Genomic DNA, 26,740 nt, shown 5'->3' with positions numbered 1-26,740 from the left:
GAATGCTACTCCTGTCCTAACAACCCATGAATAATGCGTCATCCGCATAAAATAAGTATGAAATAGAGTGACCTTCATGTGGCAATTTTATCCCATGGAATAGAGCTTTGTTGCAATCACTTTCAATAGCGACGTGGAGTCCTTCAATTTCTAGAATAAATATGAATGGGGAGAGAGGATCGCCTTGTCGAACACCCCTTGTTATCGAAAATTTGTCAGTTGGGACCCCATTTATAAGAACTGAAGCCCTGGCACTCGATAAACACCCATCAATCCATCTCCCCCATCTATTACCGAAAGCCATTTGGGACATAATCGAGTTTAAAAACCCCAGTTGATGGTATCAAATGCTTTTTCGAAATCCACTTTGAATATAAATGATTTCATCTTGGATTTTTTCACCCAAGAGAACATTTCATTCATCATCAAGGGACCGTATAAAATATTTCTACCGTTGACATATGCAGTCTGCACCTCATCCAATATAGAACATAGTACACCTTTCAGACGGTTTGCAAGGATCTTAGCCATAATTTTGTATACACAACCAAATAGACTAATGGGCCTGTAATCACTAAGTGTGATCGGATCTTTGAATTTAGGTACCAAGGTTATGAATGAAGAGTTGCAACCTTGGGAAATAGTACCAAACTCTTCAAAATACCTTACCGTACGAACAATATCATCCGTTATTAAGCTTCATTTGGTTTTAATGAGTTCTAAGGAATAATCATCAGGGCTTGGTGCTTTCTCAGAGCCACAACCCCATACAACTTACTTTATTTCTTCAACGGAGAACGGGATTTCAAGGTGTAAAGCTTGGTCATGCGATGATTGTTTGAAGAATGGACTCACGAGTTTAGGTATAGTTATGGTTCCTGGAATTTTCCTTTAGAAAATTCGTATACCTCCTTTATCAGTGTCGGATCTATTGTCTAGACCCTATTGATCTCTAAACAGTGAACTCTATTCTTTGATTGATTGTTTTTTAGCATGTCGTGAAAGAATCGAGAGTTCTCATAGCCATATTGGATCCATTTTATTTTGCTCTCTGTTGGAGATCAAGTTTCGCTACCATCTTTAGTTCCTGAGTTTTGAGCTTAGCTTCTCTCCATGTAATTATCTTTGTATCCAATAAAGTACGTGACTCAGCCACTATATCCAAAGCCTGTACCTTCTTTCTTAATCCCATAAGAACCCCATTTTCCACCTGAGAGATCATAGCTCTCCAACTCTTAAGAGTAATCTTCAAGTATTTTAGTTTCTCGATAAGAAGTCTGCCAGGAGCCCCATAACCTCGAAAATTGTTCCATGCCGTGTCAAAAATATTGTCAAAATCATTGTACTGCAACGAAGAATTTAAAAATCGAAAAGAGGGAGGGCCAAAATCAACGTAGAACGGTTTTAAAAGAATCGGGCAGTGATCAGAGTGTTCACATGACAATGCAATGTTAGTAGAGAGAGGATGAGAAGAGACAAATTTTTGACAAACGAGAAAGCGATCCAACTTGCTCATCTTCAACCCATCATCTCGAAGATAGGTGAATTTCCATCCATGAAGATTGTGTTCATGTAGACCCGCTTCGGCTATGAACGTATTGAAGTCGGATGATGAGTAGTGAGAAAATCTAGAGTTAAATCGTTCACCTGGAGTTCTTACCGTATTAAAGTCACCAAGGAAAATCCACTTCCCGTCTTGACCTTTTTTGAGTTTTAAAAGTTCTTCCCACACTCTCCTTTTATCTGTAACTGATTTTGGTCCATAAACATTCACAATAGTGGTAACACCTGGTACCCCGATCCAAATTCCTCACGTTGCAATGAAATATTTGGATCTTATAGAATGCGTTTTTCGAAATACTAAGGGATCCTATATACTCATGATCCCCCCCTCCTCCCCCCCCCCCCCCCCCCCCCCCCTCCCCGATCTACCTGTTGAATTGAAAAACTCACAATCAAAATTAGAGGGTCCCCAACAACCAATTGTGTCAATAGAATTATAATCTTGCATCCTAGTTTCTTGAACACCTATAATATCCGGCTTATGCGATCTTTTGAGTCTTTGAATCCAATCAATTTTGCAGGATTTACATATTCCCTTTATATTTAGGGTTTGCAAAATCATTAGAAACCCATGTTAACACCAACACCAATAAAAACTTCATCAAATACCGCACAATCATTCAATACCGTACATCCCTTATTTATTGATGTTTGTGAACGGGCATTGTGAGAAGAATTGACGTATGTGTTGGGATTTGCAACTCCTTCCCATAGGTCACGTGTGATGGTCACATAATTTTGGTATGTTGATAATCTCAAGTAGGTCCTCCATTATGTGTAATTAGTTACGTATTACTTATCAAAAAAATGCCACTAAAATACCATCTTTGTCCCTCCGATTTAGTTTCAGATGTACCGTAGAGATGATTTTTTTTTTTTTTTTTTTTTTTTTTTTTTTTTTTTGTGAGAATAGAGATCATGGAGTTTAGGATTAATCTCATGTATTGCATCGTTTACACTACTTGATATATTGCTGTTGATATTTCATGTGATTATTAGTGTATAATGCTTTCGAATGATTTTCCCCTAATAAGATAAATTTAATTTCCTTTGCCAGACTTTTTTTTATACGGTTCCACATTGGGCTTCAATTCTTGATCATATCTAATGCCTCATTAGATGTTTGACCACCATAATGCTCATTGGGCTCCCTAGACCTAACCTATTCTTTTACACATGTTAAAATGAGAGGTGTTTCAATTTCAAACAACGATAAAAACGACATATGGGTTTCAGAATTACCTAATTCGGGAGAGTTTTTTGTTCCTTTTTGTGACAATTTATTGGTGCTCACAACTCGGGCAATTCGTTACTCATGTTCTTCCATCTAATCTACAACGTAATAGTTAGCATCTTCTTTAATTGATCGACAATAGATAGTTTTATTGATTATGTATGTGTCACTTGGTGATGATTGATTTTATAGCTTGTTTTTGTAAGGGTTAAATGTAAGAAATAGCAATGTATTTTTAATGCTTTCTTTATTATAGCATCATACTTTTGCCTCTTCGGGTTAGAGCATTGTATTTAAAAAAAATATATTTAATTATGTATGATTAACTTTGATTTTGTATGATGTTTATATACATATTATTGAAGGCTTTGGTTCGTTTATTTTATAAAAACAAACACTGGATTCTTTAAAAAATAATAAAGAGGGTAAAATGGTCATTTTTATAATTCATCAAAGAAATTCAGAGGTTCCAACCAAACAACATATTATTAATTCAGATCTTAAAAATTTAGATCCTCTTAGAAATTCAAACCTCTTAAAAATTTAGATAATAAAAATTCAAATCCTGTCAAACCCCTCACATATTATTAACTAAAATCCCACTGTTTTCACGTTGATCCATTTTAACTATGGATTGTTTAATTAAGTTCATTTATTTGTATTCATAAATAGTTATTTTAAATGTCGATTAATCATTATGGTTAGTATATTTTTAAAATTTTCACATATAAAATTATAGATGTTTTTTATTCTACGAAAAAAAACAAGCACGTCTTAAAGCAAGTGAGGTACTATTTCTCAAAAAAATTAAAATTTTAAGAAATTTGTATTCTTACGAAACAAATAATAATACAGTATGTATCTATGTTCTAACTAGTTTATTTTAATACTTGTAGGGTAATGAAACTAGTTTATTTTAATACTTGTAGGGTAATGAAAGAGGAGATGCTTATGATGGTTTGAAAAAATTTCTTTTGAATGAGAATCGTTTGAAAACTTTTGAAAATTGATTCTTGTAAGAATCAATATAACTCTTATTTAAATGATTTTCTTCTTTATCAATCTTCCAAACTTAGTTATGTTATTAAGATATAAAAAAAATTTAATAGTTTATTTCGATGTAAACCCTTTTATCTAAAAATCTTGACTCCGTCCTGTCTATTGCCGATACCTTAGGGCTGTGCATGGGTCGGTTTGGATCGGTTTTGGACCCCAACCCAACCCAACCCGTAAATGATTGGTTTCTGGTTTTCATAACCCAATAGGGTCGGTTTCTGGTCGGTTCGGTTTATCGGTTTCTGATATCGGTTTGGGAGGTTTCTCGGTTTCTGGGTTCAACCCATACACTTACGGTTTATGGGTTTGAACCCATTTTCCAGAAATGTAACAATTATTTAAATAATTAAAAAAACACCTAAGCTTCTTTTATTTATTTTTATTTTTTTAATATATATATATATATATATATATATATATATATATATATATATATATAAAATAATCAGTAAAAAGCATCGGGTTTACGGGTTTGCTGGGTCGGTTTCTCGGTTTTAAAGAGGGGTCGGTTTATCGGGTTGTTGGGTCGGTTTCTGGGGGCAAAACCGAAACCGAACCCGGAAAGTCGGTTTTTACAAATTTAAAACCCACACCGTCGGTTTTGATTCGGTTTCGGTTTCATCGGTTTTTGTCGGTTTTTCGGTTTCTTGGTTCGGGTTTGCTCACCCCTACGATACCTTATGTGTGCAATCTTACCTCTCAACGTTATTTCAGAAAAAAAAAAAAATGTTGCATAGTGACTAATAAAAACCCCACAATAAAGTTGGTTCTTTAAAATCTTATAGAAAATTGATTAATTCTTGAAGTAATTACCAATCTTTCTAAATTTTGTTGTTGAAATGCTTTTTAGTTGAGTGGGAAAATAATATTGATGATAGGAGTTGAAGTAGTCTCGTATATTTTAATATTAGCAGTAATATTCATGCATTGAGTTAAATAAAAAAATAAATATAAATGTATAAATATTTAAGAATTTTTAGATTTATAAGAAAATAAGAAAAATAATGAATTATTAAAATTGATTTTTTATCTTTTAAAGTTAAAAAAATAAACAAAATAAATTAATAAGCTTAATTGGTTATTTTGAAATAAGAGGGTAAGTCTATTAATGGAATTGATATTCATTTATTATTAAATTTATTGTAATTATTACATTAAAATATTATGTGAAATTTATTACAATACAAAACCTATAAAATGATATGTGAAAAAGAATTAATTCAAAATAACCATAAAATAACATTTAGCAAATGGAATGATAGTGTGATATATAATAAAAAAATCATTATTTATTAAAATAGATGTTTAATGTTGATATGGAAGTTTATAATAGATGAAAGGAAAATCGGCCATGAATACTAGAAGAATACATATGGGTTATAGTTAACAAACCGGTTCCCAAAAAATTGGTTTTCCAAAATGTCGGTAGCAAGTCCGGTTATGAATTTTTTTTTCATCCGTTTAAAATGAGAATGACTTTGTTTTTGGCTCCACTACGTTAGTGAAGTCTTTTTTTTTTTTTTTTTTTAACGACAATCTATCTTACTTCTAATCTAATCCTAAACATTATTTATGTCTACTTATGAGACTTGAACTCATGATCTCTCATTTGAAATAATCATTTTTTACTGTTAGGGTAAATGATCTTTGGTAGTGAACTATCGGTTAAGCTACAATTTGCAATGAGAAAATGCCCATACTTGTCAGATATATTAGTTGAAGTCTCAAAGATTGGGATCGAATTAAGCCCTCAAACCAGAACCGATTGTCATTCAAATAAATATCCAAAATTATATAGTCCGTCGTTTAAAGATCTTAAAGATTCTAGAAAAACTTTCGCAAGTGAATGTATACTTTGAGGTGTCTAGTTCAAATCCAAATGTAATCTCAACTATATAACTATTCACAGACTTTGAAATATTCCTTAATAATTTAGATCATTACTCATTTCTTCAAAAATTATAAAAATAAGTTCATCATTCATTAATCAAAGTCTGTATTATATAATGCATCTGAATCAATATAATTAAGGATCGTGATTTATTAAACATAATTAGTTTATCAACATGATCATCCATGAAAATTTTACAAAAATTGTTATCTTTTGAATAACTACCACAAATTATATTTTAAAATCTTCACAAAAGTCACTATATTTTTTAAATAGGTATTTGAAAATTTACTATATTTTCGATTTTTTTTTTCAATTATTTCACCTAAAATATAATATCACCAAATAATATCACGTTATCAAAACTGACACATCAAAATATCAAATTAGTAGACAACCTATTTGACATGTTAAGTAGTCAGAATGTCTAATTTGAAACTAAAAAAAAAAAAAAAGCCAAACTATCAAAATCAATATTTCATAGAAACTTAATAATTTTTATGAAATTTGATCTAAATCGACCTAACAATAAAAGAATAGTATATATTTGTACCACAACTTACATTTGCACATGTGATAAATTACAGGGTGTATTGATAGAATTCAAACATTAACTACTTATGTACTATTGTCGATACATATCAAAATGATCTAGGTTTAAGTCAATTTTTATTTAGTTTAGTGTCCTCCAAAAGATAAGGGCCTTTATCAAATCTCTAAATGATCTAAGAATATTTTATCTTTTTAATTGGTACATTTAGACTCTATACTATTTTTCGATTTTCAATTTTGTTGTGGCTTTTTTTTTTTTTTTTTTTTTTTTTAACAACAGAAAAATATATTAGAAAAGCACTTACAAGGAGCTAGGAAAAAACACCTAAACTGCATCCACAAAGGAAAAAAGAGAAAACGTTACATAATGGCTAAAATAATATTTTTGCAACGTACCAAAAATTACAAAGAAAATTTTCATTGTAAAACAGACTAACCATTATAGACTTTGTTTCAAAAAGATCATCAAACAACATTTGATTGAATGAAAACTATAAATCATCACATTTAAGTTTGCAAGACTGTGAAAACGAGTGTCATTAATGCGTACGTACAGTCTTGCCGAGCTCTTCTCACAAACAACCTGCAAAAAGTTTAATCTGCAACGGTAAACATAAAACTTAGTGAGTTCCCTATATACCACATATTCCATCATACATACAATACATCCATACAAATGTCTTACTCTAGCACCGAACAACCAAATCTCCTATCTACATAAGCATACATAACAATCATACAGAAAATAATGGATCTACTCCAACCCCGAGAGCGAACTATGTAGTTAGGGATATGATAGACAGTTGAACAAATGACCCACCCGAGAGCGAACTATCAGACAAGAACATCACAATCAGGCATTAGGTAAAGAATTCTCAGGCTATCCAACTTAAACTACATGGAACTCAATATATCATTACCACCTGACTATGTAACATAAACACTTAACAAATACTAGTATATCCATACCCTTAGCAACTAGTCTTCCCTAGTTACCATGTCGTTGACCACTTCTCAATTAAGTCCTTCGATGGTTAGTCATACATATTCATGATAACTAGCCTACCCCAGTTACCCTAACCAAACGTAACTCCTAGTATTATCATACAATCAACAGTCAAGATCCTACCAGTCTGGCATACCAAGGCACCAAGTGTCCTAAACTATACATACATAACAAGGAATTCTCCTAGCCAAGTAGCATACTTGTACTCTAATAGTATCTCTATCCTACCATGCAAATGATATATAATAGGATACATGACATAGTGAGAAACTCACCCGACTGAAGAACCGAGAAGCATAATAACACCCTCATACCTTACACTGCTTTTAATCCCATGGACCGACTAAACACCAAAAGATATGAATCCTCAATCAACAAACCAAATCCTACAAGTTTGATCCTAAGTCAAACTGGTCAAAATTCAACGGTCAACGATCAACAAAATTCAACATTTAACCAAGTCAGCGGTCACCATGACATGGAGACCTCTTAGTCCCATCGTGGGCATGTCCATACAACGCAGTAGACATATAAAAGACCACCATGTTGTGGCAAGCTCTTGGTCAGGTTGTGGTTTCTGGTCAGAAGCCAAAATCTTCATTTAGCAATTAATCCTTTCAGACCAAAGCTCAAAACATCAGATCTAATCATTTTTAATGACTTAATTGATAAGGTTTCCAAATTTATCCACTAGTACCACAACCTAAAGCAAGATCTACAATCCTATGTCCAAAATGGCATAAAATCTTTAACAAAACATGCATGGCTCTAAGGACAAAATGAAGCTACCAACTTTCCAATAAGAAGAGGTCAATAAGATAATCCTTAGTGCTTAGAAGGGGTTGGAGTCATCTTAACACTATGCACACCAACAAAAAGGGACCAAAAGCATAAAAATGAACCATAATTTAGATCAAACAAAGTAGAAGCAAAGATTGAAGATTTATAATCACAATGGTCTAGAAATGGAGTCACTTTGTTGTATTTGATGGGTTTTCTACATAGCAAACAATCCTACGCGTGCATGCCACCCTAATATGAGGATCCATGTTTTCACTATTAGACATACAAGCATTGAACACAAAAAAACTAGAAACCCTAACATGCATCTAATAATTTCGAAATCAACATAAGAATAATTAGATCACATACCTTTATTGCCATATAGTAATAACACTGATTCATTGAAGATCTTGAGCTTTGAGAACAAGTACCACAAGTGTACTACCTCTAATGGATCAAAAAAACAATAACACGAGATGATGATTATGAGAGAGAGAGGATAGAGGAGATACTTGCTCAAAATTTTTGGCTCTTTTAGGGTTTTTTATAGGTGCACAAAATCATGAGGGCTGGGGGTCTATTTATAGTTGAGGTAGCTAGGGTTTTGAGGTGGAAAACCCTAATCCTTTAGCTTAGGGCCTAAGCAACCCATTGACTCCCTTCCGTAAGGCTTGGACGAAATCCTCTAGAATATTCTAAGGATTTTCAGCCCTCCCCAATAAGGGTGATCTAAGAGCCCAAAACCATAACTGTGAAATAATTACAAAATAGCCCTTGTACTTTTAATCAATTCCGTTAATCCCAAACTTAATTCGTGATTAAATACTAATTAATAATATGATTTCTAATTAATATATTATTTTCATTACCTATTAATAAATCATTTTATATACCAATTTATTATTCCAAAAAATAAATTCAAGCTCTCTCTCCAATAGTCATCATGTCTAGTTGCTAGTGTGAAGGCAACCCAAAAGGATCACGCTACTATTAAATCAAGTACATACCAATTATAATTATGAGATTAGACACCTAATCCGCCAGTCTCCCACTTGGATATGTCTAATAACTATGATTGCAAATATGACCTCAAAATTTGAATAGAAATTGTAGCTCTCAAGGTTGCTGTCAAACTCTGACCCACTAAGTTACGTGTTGTAAGATAAGGGATCATATAATCCTCCAATCTGCAAGATATCATGTAGACAAATGACATGGAACAAAATAATTCTCATTGTCCATCAGTTTGTTTCCATATTTCTTATTTGTAATGACAAAGAACTTAATTGAACACATCAATTCAGTGCTGACCGGGCCCGTCACATAAGTCAACACCAAATCATCGAGGAGCCCAATATATCGCCTTTTTCCCCTTAGGGAAAAAGAAGATAAAGTTTGACTTATATGCTTGTACTATTTATTCATTGAATCGTACACAATAATATGTTTTATAACATCAAGTTACTGATGCATTCATGCATTATCAATGCAATACCAACTCGTAAACAACAACTCATATATCTCGGATTATAGATTATACGATATTACCATCTCATAATTACTCATGATAATTTTCATGAAGTAATTCTATGAGCATGGGTTAATCTAATACTTAAATCCCTATTTCAAAAGTACTCATGAATGTTGCAAGAAACCATTGCTATGTCTAAACCCTTAGATAATCTACAATCCAATTCACGACAGTCTTAATTCACTACTTACATCTAAAGTATGATCCACCGTGGATGTTTTGGACAATCCAATTATTCGGGAAGTAAAACATGCAAAAGAGAAACACAATGATAAACAATTGACAAACGTTAGTAAACAATACTCATAAATAAATCTTCATTACTTAATAATCAACTGTCAATTACATTTATATTATTACAAGTTTCCAGGTATCTATCTAATCATTAAAACTAATATCATCCTTCAGACCAATGCTCCTCGTATTCTGAATGTGCTTAATCCTACTTAAACCCTTTGTGAGGGGATCTATAGGATTCTCTTCAGATGATACTCTCTTTACGGTGAGGTATCCTATGTCTACTCGATGTCTGATAAAGTGATATTTTATGTCGATATGTCAGGAACTACCATGATCTCTTGGTTCCTTGGTTAAGGAAACCGCTCATTTATTATCGCATAAAATCTCCATGGGCTCCTTGTAACTCCCCGACTCTCATGTATTTATTTTACAGCTTTGTTTTTCATCTTGAAAAGTCGACTCGACGAGTTGGATGCCCTGACTCATCGAGAAGGAATGGATTTGATCGCGTAACTTAAGTGACCAACTCGACGAGTCGAAGGACATAAATCGAGGAGTTGGAGCTGAAGGATGAAGCCCTAATTTTCGGGGTTTTACACCCTATGTAAAGGATTATTAGCCTCCCTTGGCCCCCCTCACCATCCCCTTGAGCTCTGAAGCCCTAATTCGTGTGTACACTCCAATTTATGTGATTTTCAAGATTGGAAGGAGGTTTGCTCACCGTCCCCTTGAGCGGAATTTGTTCCCAGTAAATCATGATAAATACATTATCAAAGCATTTCCGAAGAACTATTTTTATTCACTTTAAAACATTTGGGATATCATCGTCAATACAGAAACATAAGCATAAACAGAACTTACATTCATTATCGCTAGTTATTTATATCTCCTTAATCTCTCAGTGTAATATGACTTCATATCAACTCATGTGATATAAATAAACTGAGTGGGTCAGGTTGGGAAACCTGGTGAGTACATATGGTTTTCAACCCACAATAATATAATTATCATGTTTAATCTTCAAACAGCTAATTAACCCAATTACCCATCCCTATTATCTTCTTTAATTTTAAGGATTTACCCTAAGAATCATCTAATCCTCGTTCATTTATTCCTAAGGATTATCCTAAGGAATCGACATGAAATCCATCATTTCCAGGGTTTTCTCAACAGGCACTAAATCCATAGTTAGCAAGGTTTGCTTAACATGCGCTAACTCCATAGTTGCTGGGGTTTATTAAACAGGCACTAACTCCATAGTCGCCGAGGTTTATCTCGTTTATTGAGAGTATCGTTTTCGAGAGTCCAATCACAATACATGTCAAAGGATTTTTTAGAATACACCAGTAAACACATCTTCACAACACCTACAGGTTGTAAGCCTGCTAGTTTTCCATTGGACTATCTAGAATAGTCCGTGGTTGTCATTTATACTCTGCTAGATGACGGGGCCAACATTTGAGAACAAGGCTTCTCACATCGTCCACCTCTCACCCTTACCTCATTGTCCATATCACCTCTCAACTCATCATCCAACTCATATTTCATATACCCAAATTTTACCCAACATATTATGTAGATATAAATATATATATATATATATATATATATATATATATATATATATATATATATATAGTTTAAATCATATAAAACTTGTATAAAATCATTCATCCAACATAGATAGCCAATATATAGAAAATATGCATACATAACACGTAGTTTATATAAAATACTTCATATCTATGTGTAAGATGAAAGTAACTATGCACTCAGAGCATGTAATTTATATCAAATACTTCATATCTATGTGTAAGATGAAAGGGACCATGCACTCACTTGAAAAGGTGGTGACTCGGCACTTGGAGAGCACTTTGTTACTCTTAACACAATTTTCCTATGACAAAACGTAGTATCATTACCACTAGAGTTTAGTGAAATATTCACCGAGAGTAATTAATAGTCTTGCTATTATTATTATTATTATTATTATTATTATTATTATTATTATTATTATTATTATTATTATTATTATTATTATTATATAAGCACGAAACAATATTTCTCAACCACTATATACAAACAGGGGCCAGACATAAAACACCGGAGGGTAGGATCATTTTCGCATATAGCACTTCTGAAATCCAACAACCCTATGCAACCCTTTAAAACAGATTCCCTGTACTGCGAGTGGTTAAAAAGATATTATAACTACACTTATAGAACTCATAATAATAGCCCAAATAATTATTATAAGGTCCTAATAACATTACTATATTAAAACATAAGCTATACTAAAGATAGGTTAGGCGTAGCTCACTTATAGAGGGTTTTTCTCAAACCGGGCTCCACTGGAGCAGCGTTCACGAGCCAAAAGGCTCTTCTTTTTGGAGCCGTCAGCTGCTTCGATCCTTCCGCCTCGTGCTAGGGAGTTTTCCTAGGCTTTAGGGGGGTTTAAGGGGTGGGGGGGGGGGGGGTTAGAGAGGGAGTTTAGATAGAGAAGGAAGTGGGGAATGGTATGAGGAAATGGCAATGCCCTACACCTCTATTTATAGGCTTCTTGGAGCGTCACCACCTCGTAGTGCCTCTCACCATGTCGTGGAGTTGCGTAGCTACAAGGCTTCGCCTGGTGTTGACACGTGGCGCCGAACATAGGGGGTAAAACAGCCGATTTTCAAAAATTCATAACCTTCGCAAAAGAACTCTGTTTTTGACATTATTTATATCCACGCGTAGGTAAGAACAAAATCTACAACTTTCATTTAGACTCCGTTCGCTAATTCTTGACCGATCTTAAAATTAACACTACGATGAGATTATACTGTTAAATGTCCGCGTAAAATTCATAACTTCTACCTACTGACTCCGTTTTCGTCTTTATTTTTACGGTTGAGTTCCTGTTAATGAGATCTTCAATTCTCATTTGAGTCGCATAGGCCAAAAACCGCTCGATTTAAAATCTGAGTTTTGGGTCGTGCACTGCTATGCCAAATCTTAGAAAATTCATAACTTCCTCATACGAAGTCAGATTTGGGCATTCTTTTTATGGATGCTCTCGGTTTAATATATTCTACGAATTTTGTTTATATTACTAAGGCCAAAAAGTCTTCTATCGTAAATTTACTATTTACCCTTCCCGGTGCCGTGTTAGTTTTGCTGTAAAACTTCGACGGACCATAACTTCTTCGTTATAACTCGGATTTTGGCGTTCTTTATACGTACGGAACCCTTGTGACATATTCTAATATTTGGTTAAGATTATTTGTTCTAAATAATATTTTTGTCAAAAAGTCGCTTTTGATACTTATTGCCTCTAAATTGACTAGTCCGGATCTACGGGTGTTGCAATAACCTACTGGAGTTACAGGAGGCCGCTAGGTGGCGTGAGTTGGAGATTGAGCTGATATTGAGGGAGTAGCGGTAGGACCGGAAACAGTCACAACCAGCGTCGAATCCGTCTAAGACCGCTGATTCTAGGACCGGGGGTTAGCAGAGTCGCACTTGTGGAATGTAAGGAAAGGGTCATTAATGGGTTTGTCGAGCTGGTAACGGGTGCCACAGGTGTGGCAAGGAGGGGAATTATGCGAATGATTGTTTCCAGCCTGCCTCATGTCCGAGTATGAGATTATGTTATCATTGTGATCAAGTTGGCCACTTGAAGGCCAACTGTCTGTTACTTGCCGCCAAGCCAGTGTAGGCTCCTGCGCTAACTACAATGAGGATTATGGACGTGTGGCCAGGTAGAGCAGAGCCCCCGAAGACTCAGGGATGCGCATTTAGATCACATCAGAGGAGGCTAAGGAAGCACCATATGTGGTTGCTGGTATGTTTGTATCCCTTATCTGATTGATTGTATATGTTATATGCTTATCTGTTTATACTTGTGATTAGGTACATTTTTAGTTAAATCCTTTCCTGCATTAGTTTTGTTTGACTTGGGGCCGATTCGGTCGTTTGTATCTCAGAAATTTCCTAGGGAGTTCAGTGTGCCAGTAGGGGAGCTAGCGTGTCTGTTGCGAGTCTCTATCGCCAACGAAACACGGGGTTTCTGCTTCTTCGTTCGAACGGGGGTGTGAGTTAGAGATATTCAGGGTATCTTTTTTGATCAACTTGATTCAAATCCCCATGGGGGATGTATGTGTGATTGTGAGGATGGATTGGGTTAGTCGATTCGGTGCCATGATCAACTACGAGGGTCAGCGGCTAGTGGTTTGAACCCTAAGTGGGGGAGAGTTGATTATCTATGGCAGGGGCACAAGAGTTGGATCCGGGTTTTGTTCAGCCACCAGGGCTCGATAATATATTCAACATGGGTGTGCGAGTATTTAGCCTATATGGTGGATACACGAGTTAGGAATCAGATTTCAGTTTCAGAGGTTCCAGTTGTTAGGGAGTTTGCTGACGTGTTCCCGGAGGAGTTATTAGGGATACCTCCGGAGAGGCAGGTTGAGTTTTGGATCGACCTGGTGGTAGGTGCGGCATGTATCTCCAAGGCGTCGTACCGATTGGCACCACCAGAGATGCAGGAGCTTTCATCACAGCTACAGGAACCGCTGGGCAAGCATTTCATTCGTCCGAGCAGTTCTCCATAGGGAACACCGATCCTCTTCGTCAGGAAGATGGATGGTTCATACTGGATGTGCATTGATTATTTGAACAAGTTGATGGTGAAAAACCATTGTCCACTCCCGAGGATAGATGATCTCTTTGATGAGTTGCATGGAGCATCTTGGTGTCCAAGATAGACCTGAGGTCTGTGTACCATCAGGTCAGAGTTAGGGAGGAGGATGTGGAGAAGACTGTGTTTTGGACTCGTTATGGACACTACAAGTTCGCAGTAATGCCGTCTAGGCTCACCAATTCCCTAACAGTATTAATGGACCTAATGAATCGGGTTTGCAGACTGATGCTCGATCGCTCGGTTATCGTATTCATAGATGATATCTTGGTATATTCCAAGACATGAGAGCATCATGAGGAGCACCTTCGGGAGTTATTGGAAATTATGAGTCGGGTACAGCTTTATGCTAAGTTCTCGAAGTGTGAGTTTTGGTTACAAGAGGTTCAGTTCCTCGGATATCTCGTTAACCAGGAAGGGATTTTCATTGATCTGGCCAAAATCAAGGCGGTTATGCAGTGGGAGGTTCTGAAATCCCCTTTGGATATCAGGAGTTTTCTGGGATTGGCAGGTTAATTCCAGAGATTCATATGGGATTTCTCCAAGATTACAGTACCCCTCACTCGTTTGATGAGGTAGGGGTGGATTTCCATTGGGGCCCCGAGCAATAGAGGGTATTTGAGACCCTCTGACAGCGACTATGTGAGGCTCCAGTCTTGACTCTCCCAGAGGGAGTTGAGGATTTTGTAGTGTTCTATGATGCATCCATCACAGGACTGGGGGTGACCCTCATGCAGAGAGGATGGGTGATAGCCTACGCATCGCGGTAGCTGAAGTTGCATTAGATGAGATACCCTACTCATGATCTGGAATTGGAAGCGGTGGTATTTGCTCTCGAGATTTGGAGATATTACCTCTATGGGATCCACTGTACCATATACACGGATCACAAGAGCCTGAGACACATCATGAATCAGCCGAACATGAACATGAGGCAGCGTATATGGCTAGATGTCTTCAAGGACTATGACTGTGAGATCCTTTACCACCTAGGCAAAGTGAATGTGGTGGCAGATGCTCTGAGCCGCAAGTCGGTTGGGTCTTCCATATCAGTGACATGTATGAGGATATCAGTGGATTCTCCACTCATGAATTTGATTAGAGATGCTCAGGCTGAGGGCATGCGACAAGATAACTGGAAACTGGAAAGGATCAGGGGCGAGAACACCCGATTTGTGCAGGATATTAAGGATTGTTGAACTGATGAGGCCGAATATGGTTTCTGATGTCTGATGGGGTCATGCAGACGGTTATGGAGGAGTCTCATTAAGTCTCACTTCTCTTTTCACCTGGGAGTCACTAAGATGTACCAGGGTTTGAGTTTGAGCTACTGGTGGCTGTGCATGAAGCACGATATCGGTTGGTACATTGAGAGGTGTTTGACCTAAAGGATAGTCAAGGTCGAGCATCAGTGGTTGCATGGCAAGTTGCAGCCTCTAGAGATTCCCGTGTGGAAATAGGAACATGTCATGCTGAACTTCATTACCAAGTTTCCGATGATGGAGAAGGGATTTGATGCCATATGGGTCATCGTGGATCACTTAACCAAGAGTGCCCATTTCTTGGCCATACGGGAGAGTTCATCATCCTAGAAGCTGGCCGAAGTGTATGTCCGCAAGATCGTTGCTCGCCACGGAGTTCCGATCTCCATTGTTTCTGACCGAGATGTGAGATTCACCTCCTGCTTCTGGCAGAAGTTCCACGAGGAGCTAGGCAAGCGACTGCATTTTAGCACATCTTATCATCTGCAGACCGACGACCATAGTGAGCGGACTATACAGACCCTCGAGGACATGTTGAGGGCTTGTGTCATCGACTTTGGTGGGAGCTGGGATTCCCACATACCCCTTTCAGAGTTCGCCTACAACAACATCTATCATTCCAGTATTGGTGCCCCACTTTTTGAGTTATTATATGGGCGGAGATGTCGCACCCCAGTATGTTGGGGTTAGGTTGGTCACAGAGTGATGGGGCGAACAGTGGTAGTTTTGCAAACTACCGAGAAGATTCAACAGATTAGACAGCGATTGCAGACCACACAAAGTAGACAGAAGAGCTATGCCGACCGATGCCAATTAGAATTAGAGTTTCAGGTCGGTGACATGGTACTCCTGAAGGACTCGCCCTAGAAGGGTGTGATCCGCTTTAGGAAGAGGGGGAAATTGGGCCCTCGATACATTGGGCCGTTCAGGATGATTTCGAGGGTAGGCAAGGTGGCATATTCACTAGAGCTACCCGATAAGCTTAGTCAGATCCACAACACCTTCCATGTGTACAAGTTGCGGAAGTACGTATTATATGAGGCAGCAGTACTGTCCTTGGAGGACATACAAGTCGACGAGCACCTGAATTACATAGAGAGACCAGTGACTATACTGGAGATAAAAGTGAAGGTTTTACAAAATAAGGAAGTACATTTGTTAAAAGTACAATGGGAGCACCGAAGAGGGTCTGAGTGGACTTGGGAGTCGGAGGCCGAGATGCGTGATCACTATCCAGAGTTGTTCACCATAGTGTACTTTGAGGTTGAAGTCTAGTTCAAGTGGGGGAGAATTGTAACACCCCAAATCTTAGGTATTTATTTTATAGCTTTGTTTTTCATCTTGAAAAGTCGAATCGATGAGTTGGATGCCCTTACTCGTCGAGTAAGAATGGATTTGATCATGTAACTTACGTGACCAAGTTGACGAGTCGGAGGACATGACCCAACGAGTTAGAGCTGAAGGATGAAACCCTAATTTCCAGGGTTTTACACCCTATTTAAAGGGTCATTAGCCTCCCTTGGCCTCCCCTCACCATCTCCTTGAGCTCTGAAACCCTAATTCATGTGTGCAGTCCATTTTATGTGATTTTCAAGCTTGGAAGGTGGTTTGCAAGAAGTGGACTTGAAGTATAAGATGATTAGTGCATAGAGGAGCTGGTAGATCTGACTCTTCTGGTTATTGGCATCAGTTTGAAGGTGAAAAGTCGTTACCTTGACTTTCCCTCCTTCTAGATATCTTCATGTTTAAAATTAGGGCTTTTCTAGCATGTATATTAACCATTTTTTAGTACAGATAAGGATGTGAAGTTGCAACTTTAGATCTGAGCTTATCTTGGTCTCTATATCTCTAAAGTCTTCAGCATTAGCAAGTATGAACCTTCCCTTTTGAGTTAAACCCCATTATAATCTTGGAATTGACATTCTAAGACTTTAGATCCTTGAATGCACGTAAAGTTTGCAACTTTACATGATAAACATACCTTGGGAAGCTTGATCTGCAATATGAAGCTTTGGGCAGCTTAAAAGCATCTGAATGGAGAAAGGATTGGAGGGACTCGAAAAGTTGCATCGCTAACTCAGCGGGTCTGATGAAGATTGTCCTGTAAGGATTTCTGCATGAACTTGGCGAGTTAGTAGGATCACTCGGCGAGTCAGCCAGGGTTTTCCTGACGTTCAAACATGCATGGACTTGAGAAGTTGCAGGGAAACTCAACGAGTCAACTGGGACATTCTCGACTTATCGAGTTCTGGAAGGACTCGACAAGTCAATGAGCTGCACTCGACGAGTTAGGTCAACATGGGCTGCTGACCTTGACCGTTGACTTTGGATTTGACCAAGGATTTACTAGTTGATTTCTGGGGTATTTTGGTAAATTAGAAATTTATGGAAATGGTGTTATGGTAAATATAAGTGGTGGAGTTCATGGCCGTGGTTCGAGAGTTTGAGTTTATCACTTCGATTAAATAGTTGAGAGGTTAGTTATCCTCACTATACTAAGGATTCGAAGGCACTAATGCCGACCCATTAGATATGACACATAACAGTTGGTATTATGTTGAGTATGAGTTAGTTATGCATGCTAGTTGCTATGCCGGTTGGTAGATCCATAGGACTATGTGTATTATTACCTGATTATTTGCATGTGCATTAGTTATGTTATATGTCGACATATTATGTGGGATGGGTTGAGGTTGTGCTGCTCCGTGTGGTAACCAACAAACCCTAGAGTATTCCAGATATGACCTAAGGGCCGCGCAGGCCATGCCAATCTCATACTGAGGACTCAGAAGGATTCCAGATAGGAGATGAGAGTCGGGTAGGGCATCGAAGACTTGTAATGTGGCTCAGAAGCATTCCGAATATGAGCTGAGGGCCGGGTAGGGAATACCAGGCTCATACTGTAGGCACAGTGGCAAGCCAAATGTGAGCCATGGGCATGGATGGTAAGCCAGAATCACAATGTGGGCCTAGGGTAGTCCACTCTATAAAGCTGAGAACCCAGTACATGCTATTATTTGTATATGTGTTATTTGCAGTGCATCAGTTTATTGGTGGAACTCACTAAGCTTTAGTCTTATGGATTCAGTTTATGTTTTAGGTACATCATATGATTGTGGGAAGGAAAAGGCGTGATCATACAACTCCTCACATTTATGACTTGTTTCCAGGATACTCTGATATTATACTATTTTGAAAACAAGTTTTGTAATGTTTATTGGTTTTGAAATGTTTTAAAAAGTTTAAATTTGGCATGATTTTTATTGATGTTACACTCCTTTATTGCTGTCACTAATCCAAAGTCTCCGATGAAGTTTTTCAACTATATAGCCTTTTTCGATGCTTCACTCGCTACAATGTACTCCGATTCACAAGTTGAATCAGCCACCGTTTCTGTCTTGGAACTTTTCCATGTCACAATTGATCCATTAAGGGTAAACACCGAACCAGACTGAGAACATAAGTTGTCTCTGTCTGTCTGAAAACTGATATCGCTATAACTAGTAACTCTTAAGTCATCACTGCCACTAAGAACAAGGACCTAGTCCTTTGTCCTTCGCAAATAGTTCAAAATTTTCTTGACCACTATCCAATAAGCTTTACCCAGATTCCCTAATATCGACTAACCATGCTCAAACCAAAAGCCACGTCAGTGAGTATACATGTCATAGCATGCATGATCGATCTAACCGTGGAAGCATATGGAACTCGACTCATTTCTACTATCTCTACATCAGTACTGGAAGTCTAAGTCTTACTCAGTTTGGTATTGCTTTGGATGGGTAACTCCCCCTTGGAATTTTCCAATTTAAAATGCTTTAGCAGCTTATCCAAATAAGTACTTTGACTAAGTCCAATTAGTCTTTTATTCCTATTCCTCAAAATTCTTATTCCCAAAATATAAGCAGCCTCTCCAGCTCCTTCATAGCAAATCACTTTCCAACCTAATATTTAGCTTCCTGCAAGGTTGGAACGTCGTTTCCTATGTGTAGTATGTCAGTAACATACAATACTAGAACGCTGACTATACTCACACTAGCTTTGACATATACACAGGACTCATCTTCACTCCTAGAGAAACCAAACTCTTTGACTTTCTCATCAAAGCAAAGATTCCATCTGTGAGAAGCTTGTTTCAACCCAAAGATTGATTTCACAAGCTTACACACTCTATTGGGGTACTTAGTATCCACAAAACCCTATGAATGACTCATATAAACATCCTCAACCAACTTTCCATTAAGGAAAGCAGTTTTGACATCCATCTGCCAAATTTCATAATCATGAAACGCAACTATGGCTAACATAACCCTAATAGATTTAATCTTAGCTAATGGTGAGAAGGTCTTATCATAGTCAACCCCTGTGGTTTGAGTAAAGCCCTTCGCAACCAGTCGGACCTTGAAAGTGTGTACCTTTCCATTCATGTTGGTCTTCTTCTTGAACATCCATTTACACCGAACTGTCTTACGACCTGGTACATTGTCAACCAAATTCCAAACTTTGTTGTCATACACGGACTTGATCTCGTTATCAGTTTCCGCTTTCCATTTAGCAGACTCATGGCTCACCATGGCTTCCTTGTAGTTAGAAGGTTCATCCAAATTAACAATGTAATATCACTGATAAACGTATGACCATTCGTAGTTATATGGAAACAATATAACTCAAGTGTCATTCTAACTCGAGTGGAATGCCTAAGACGTACGGAATTGTCAATGGGTTCAATAGAAATTTCTTCATCGGGTTGAGCACTAGTGTTAGAGTTTTCTTCATCGCTTGAATCTTGAATTTTTTCAAGAGAAATTGTACTCCTACTGTGCTCTTTGCATACGATCTCTCTCTCTCTCTCATGAAAGACTCCTCTTCATGCTACGAAGACTACATTTTCACTACGTATATAGAAAAAGTATCCAAATGACTTCTGTGGATAGCCGAAGAAAATACATCTCTCACTTTGAGGTTCGATATTTTCGTGAGTCTCTCATCTAATGGAAGCTTCACAACCACAAACATTGATATGTGCCAACGAGGCAACCTTACATGTCCACACCTCGTAAGGTGTTTTGGAAACCTTCTATGTTGGTACTAAATTAAGAATATGGGTGGCAGTCTCTAAGGCATACTCCCATAACGATATTGGAAGTGAAGCTCGACTCAACATGAAACGAACCATGTCCAACAAGGTTCGATTTCGTCTCTCAGCCACACCATTAAGTTTTGGTGTCGTAGGAGGTGTCAATTGGGAAACAATTACAGATTCCTTAAGATAGTCTTGGAACTCGATACTAAGATACTCACCACCTCTATCTGGTCTGAGCATCTTGATCTTCCTGGCCAATTGATTTTTGAAGTCATGTTTGAACTCTTTGAACATTTCATAGGTTTATAACTGATACTTAATCAAGTAGATATAGTCATATATGCTATAATCATCAATAAAAGCCACATAAAATCGATTTCCATCCCTTATTGTGGATCTGAAGGGCCTACACATGTTTGTGTGTATGAGATCCAACAACCCTTCACCTATTTCACAAAAACCAGTGAAAGGTGTTTAGTCATCTTTCCAAGAAAATAAGACTCGCATGTGTCATCTGACCTTAGGTCAAATGATTCTAACACTCTATTCTTTTGGAGTTGGGCAATGCGCTTCTTGTTGACATGTCCAAGACAACAATGCCACAAGTATGCTTTGTCTAAACCATTAAACGAATCAATTTGCAATACACTATTTCCTAAATTGTCTACAACCATCACAGTTTCATATACACCATCACAAGGTAATGCTTCAAAATAATATACACCACTATATTAGGCATGAATGGATCCATTTCATTGTCAAAAGAATATCTAAAACCTTGTTTTTACAAACCATAAAAATAAATTATAATACTTATCATTTCTGACAAGTAGTAACAATTCTTTAGGTCTAAACACAACCCACTATTAAGCACTATAGAATAAAAGCCGATCTTGGTAACACGTGACGATGTCCTATTGCCCATTATCAGTTTCATCTTCCTATTCTCTACATACCTACTTTCTTTTAGTTCGTGGAATTTAGAGAAAATGTGAAAACCACATCCTATATCAAGGACGCAAGAATTAGAATGTGATGAGTTTTTAGACAGAATAGTGTAAATACCATCTGAGGTAGGCTTGATCTTGCTATCCTTAATATCCTGCAACTATTTGGGGCAACTTCTTCTCTAATGGCCCTTGTCTTGGCAGTAGAAGCACGTTGCCTCCTTTGGATTTGAGGCAAGAGGGGAATCAGTACTGGATTTTACTTTGTTTCCACTACTAGATGAACATGCTTAGGACTTTCCCATCCAGTTTTGCTTCGAGGGAGCTTTCCTCTTTTTCCCCTTCCCTTGCCTAATGGCCAGGACTGGAGTAGCAGCAGCAAGAGTAGAGAAAATACCCTTTCCCTTCATTCCACTCTCAGCAGTTCTCAGCAAGCTTTAGAACTAGCTCAACGTGGTTTCCTCTTTGTTCAAATGATAAATCATTATGAACTGATCATAACAACTAGGCAATGAGTGCAAGACTACATCAATTGCCAATTCCTCATCGAAATTGACATTGATTTTTAGCAAACAATCCACATAGCGTTGCATGCGCTGCAAGTGGGTCATGATGGACTATGCGTCCTTCATCTTACTGGTTATGAGTGGCTTGAATGACTCATACCTTTCTTGACATGCTCTTTAATGATACTTCTCCATAAAGTCCTTGCATATCTCATACCTTTCTTGACGTGCTCTTTGATGGTACACTCGACAATTTCTTCAGGAGTAGCTTTAGATTCGTCTATCTTGTTCAACTATTTCTCGAGAACATATTCCTTGTCCTTAAATGGCAAGTCAATCCTAATGTTTCACATCCAATCATTAAAGTTGGTGCCATCGAATGTGACCTTGGAACAGATGCTCAAGAGCAAGAAGGTGTTTGCGGATGAGTTGTTGTTGTTGAAGGAGGAGCCAGAAGCATTGTTTGAGGTAGACATCTGAAAAAGAAGAAAGATTTGATTAGATATTAAAATCCTTAATATGACACCCAAATGAAATATTAAGTATAGGACCCATGAAAATAATTCACAATTCAAAAGATGGATGTCGTAATCTAATTGAAAATTACTTAAAGGTAGGGAAATGATGGTTTAACAATTTCACCACGCAAATGATATTTAAATGAGTTAGGTTTTAAATGAAATTCCTAGATCTTTTAAGATACATTGAACTACTCAATGGCATGTTTAATCTTGATTATGCCCTTTTCATTTGTGACTGGGATACCGAGGATGATAAACAAGGTGTGAATAACCATGCATATTTGCTTCGTACTGTCGATGTGATTTATAACCTAATTAATGTGTCGGTTAACCACACACACTCCATTAATCAATGACAATTTATGAGCTACCCATTGCTACCCTTTATTAGTCCTATTAGTGTGTAGGTTAACCACACACGCTCCACTAGCGACTTTTATAAATTGCAATGTCCAAGTTCATGGATTAGCATCAAATTCACATTTTCCTAAAGTAACTAAGATATGGAATTTTATAAAAAAAAATTTAGTTACTTTATATTTTTTTATTATACTTATTAATGAGAATTAAATGTCCTATCAAATCCGTTCGGCTAACAACCCTCCACTAGTCAAGGAAGCGATGGGTGAGAGTGGACACCCATTTAATCGCCATTTTATAGGCAATTTCCTTATACTCCCCTTATAGACCAACTTCGTGAATGAGGTCTACTAACGATAAGACTGCTCTTCTTATACATATATAATATTAGACTTTTAATTTTATATAGTATAAGGGTGTATTTTAAACATTTAAAATACTAGGGTTTTTAATCTAGTTTAAAGTTTTCTAAAATTAATACTATTTAATTTTAAATTTTAAAATTTTAAAACATTGATTTAATAATTATCTAAATTAAACAATTAATTTAAATTATTAAATCACATAAGGATTGTCCATTAAATTAAATAATTAATTTAACCTAATTCCTTATCTCCTAGATTTCAATTTTTTTTGGAAGGGATATTTCAAAATCTCTAATTATCCTATAACAAGACAACTACCAAGGATAATACCTACCCAAAAACCCTAGTTTTCGAAATCTAATCTTGGGGTGTAAGGAATGGCTTTCAACCTTGCATATATTTTCAAAAATTTTGGGGTTAGCAAACCCTAAAATTCGAAAATATGAAGGCCAAAGGAAAGGGTTTAAAAACCCGTAGGAATTTTTGAAACTAGGGTTGTGAAACCCTAATTTGCGAAAAATCCAAGCTCTAGGGTTTAAATGCCATAAACCCTAACTTGTCAAGTTCAATCTATTGTATCCAATCAAATTGAAAACAATTACCATACTCTCAGATACCACTGATGGGTTATCTTTATAACAAACAATCTTATGTGTGCATGCAACCCTATTTTGAGGATCTATGTTTTCACTATTAGACATACAAGCATTGAACACAAAAAACTAGAAACCCTAGCATGCGTCTAATAATTTCGTAATCAACAAAAGAAAATTAGATCACATACCTTTATTGCTATATAGTAATAACAATGAGTCCTTCAAGATCTTGAGCTTTGAGAACAAGTACCACAAGTGTAGTTCCTCTAATGGCTCACAAACACACTAAGGAAAAAGGATGATTATGAGAGAGAGGAGATACTTGCTCATAATTTTTGCTCTTCTAGGTTTTTTAGGAGGTGCACGAAATCATGAGGGCTGGGGGGGGTCTATATTTAGCTGAGCCAGCTATGGTTTTGAGGTGAAAAACCTTAATCCCTTAGCTTAGGGCCTAAGCAGCCCATGGACTCCCTTCATTAAAGCTTCGATGAAATCCTCTAGAATATTCTAAGGATTTTCGACCCTCCCCAATAAGGGTCATCCAAGAGCCCAAAATCGCAACTATCAAATAATTGCAAAATAGCCCCTGTATTTTTAATCAGTTCCATTAATCACAAAATTAATTCAAAATTAATTTCTGATTAAATATTAATTTATAATATGATTTCTAATTAATATATTATTCTCATAATGTATTAATAAATCATTCTATACACGAATTTATTATTCCAAATAATAAATTCAACCTCTCTCTTCAATAGTTATCCTATTTAGTTGCCAGTGTGAAGGCAACCAAAAGGACCAAGCTACTATCAAATCAAGTACATACCAATTATAGTTATGAGTTTAGACACCTAATCCAACAGTATTTACATTTGAGTTCTTCACTAATGCACTTGCAAGCAACTATATCTTCCAGCAATACACCAAAATCATGAGAAAATACCTTCAAGTCAATAAGAACACCATGAACACCTTAGGAACACTAAATGGGTCAAGGGTTTTGAGATAGGAGGGGTGGAAGTTGAAGAGGATGATCCATCCTTAAAGTTAAGGTCCTTCAATATGAAGGAAATCCTAAAATTCAAGGGCTTGGGTTGCAACAGCAGCCACATCGTGGCCCTCCTCTTGTCATGTAATGCCATCCAAGTTAAACGTTGTTCTCATTAAAATCCATTCCACCTCGTGGTCAACAACCCTCAACATCATGCCATATGGTTTTCCCCATAAATCACACCTTAGACCCTTATAAATATTTAATTGATCCGATCTGGAAAACGTGTGTTACAACTCTCCCTCACTTAAATCAGATTCTGTCCTAGAAATATGTCCTTACATATTATTCTTAAAACACTCTTCAAAATCCTAGTGAGCTTTTACAAGTCCACTCTCATCCTGTATGAGTCGATGTCACCCTGAATGCCCAAAACTGCAACCACGATCATAAGGATTTCTGTAACGACGTAAAATTTCAACCAAAAATTTCATTTTAAAATTACACAAAATTCATATATTATATTTCAAGAAAATCATAAGTGTCTCAATGTCAACATAAAATCTCAATCAAAAATCAAATCCCAAAATCCTCCATGTCATCCCGGATAGATGTGTATAATCACGCCGGTGCCTTCCCACAATCCTCTACGGTACCTGAAACACATAACACATAACACGGTAAGCACAAAGCTTAGTGAGTTCCCCAAAATACCATATACAACATATTAGCCACTCGAGGCTATAACTCTGTAAGACCCTCCGGTCAATGTGTCTCAGTGGGACCCTCCAGTCCCACAACTCTGATGGACCTTCCGGTCCTAACTCTGTGAACCTTTCAGTCCTAACTCTGTAAACATTGAATAATACATAACATCAATCACATAGAAATAATACAACATATCACGGTACACAAATAACATATAGGATACACTCTCACACAACTCTAATTACCACTCTAGGTATGTATAGTGAGAAGACTCACCTCGTAGCTAATGGGAAATAGACACGCACTCGAGAATCCTGATCTAGCCTCCGCCTAACACATTAGACACCAATTTCAATCGAAATCCCTCTATTCCTCATTTGCACCTAAATTCCTCTTTTCTCTTTCTATTCTCTTGGATGGGTAAAAGACCGATATATCAGGGCCCCAGTTTTCCCCGCTTCCTGAAACTCTAGCTCGGATCGCCGCATATCCGCATAACTCTTATGGCGACTCTGGGCCGTCAGTAACCTCTGTATGACCTGCTAAATTTGCTCGGTTGTCGTTAGCACTATCTCTGTGCTGCCTATCACCCTCTGCCACACTTCTTCCCAACAAATTTGAATCTGACACCTCCTCCCATACAGGATCTCCAAAAGAGGCATACCAATACTCGAATGATGGCTATTGTTGTAAGAGAACTCAACCAATGGTATGTAGGTGTCCCAAATCCCTCCAAATTCCATGCAACATGTCCTCAAGTGTCTAAATCGTCCACTCGCTCTTCCCATCTATCTACGGGTGGTACGCAATGTTGAAATGTAAGCGCATGCCCAACTCCTCATGAAATTTCTTCCAAAACCTAGA

At 37.1% G+C, this 26,740-nt stretch overlaps 1 protein-coding gene across 1 annotated transcript; it reads right to left on the bottom strand.

The window, feature by feature from the left end:
- Positions 1-1,039: 1,039 nt before the first annotated feature.
- Positions 1,040-2,011, bottom strand: LOC145035543 (uncharacterized). The gene is made up of 2 exons (XM_078984068.1): positions 1,933-2,011; positions 1,040-1,788 (listed from the first exon to the last, which is right to left on the bottom strand). The coding sequence occupies exons 1-2, from the start codon at positions 2,009-2,011 to the stop codon at positions 1,040-1,042; spliced, it is 828 nt and encodes a 275-aa protein (XP_078840194.1).
- Positions 2,012-26,740: the final 24,729 nt, after the last annotated feature.

This window comes from Lactuca saligna, chromosome 3 (genome assembly GCF_052625555.1).
Source record: "Lactuca saligna cultivar CGN05327 chromosome 3, ASM5262555v1, whole genome shotgun sequence".
Classification (NCBI taxonomy): Eukaryota; Viridiplantae; Streptophyta; class Magnoliopsida; order Asterales; family Asteraceae; genus Lactuca; species Lactuca saligna.
Note: the sequence above shows the minus strand (reverse complement) of the source record. Positions and strands in the feature narration are given on the sequence as shown.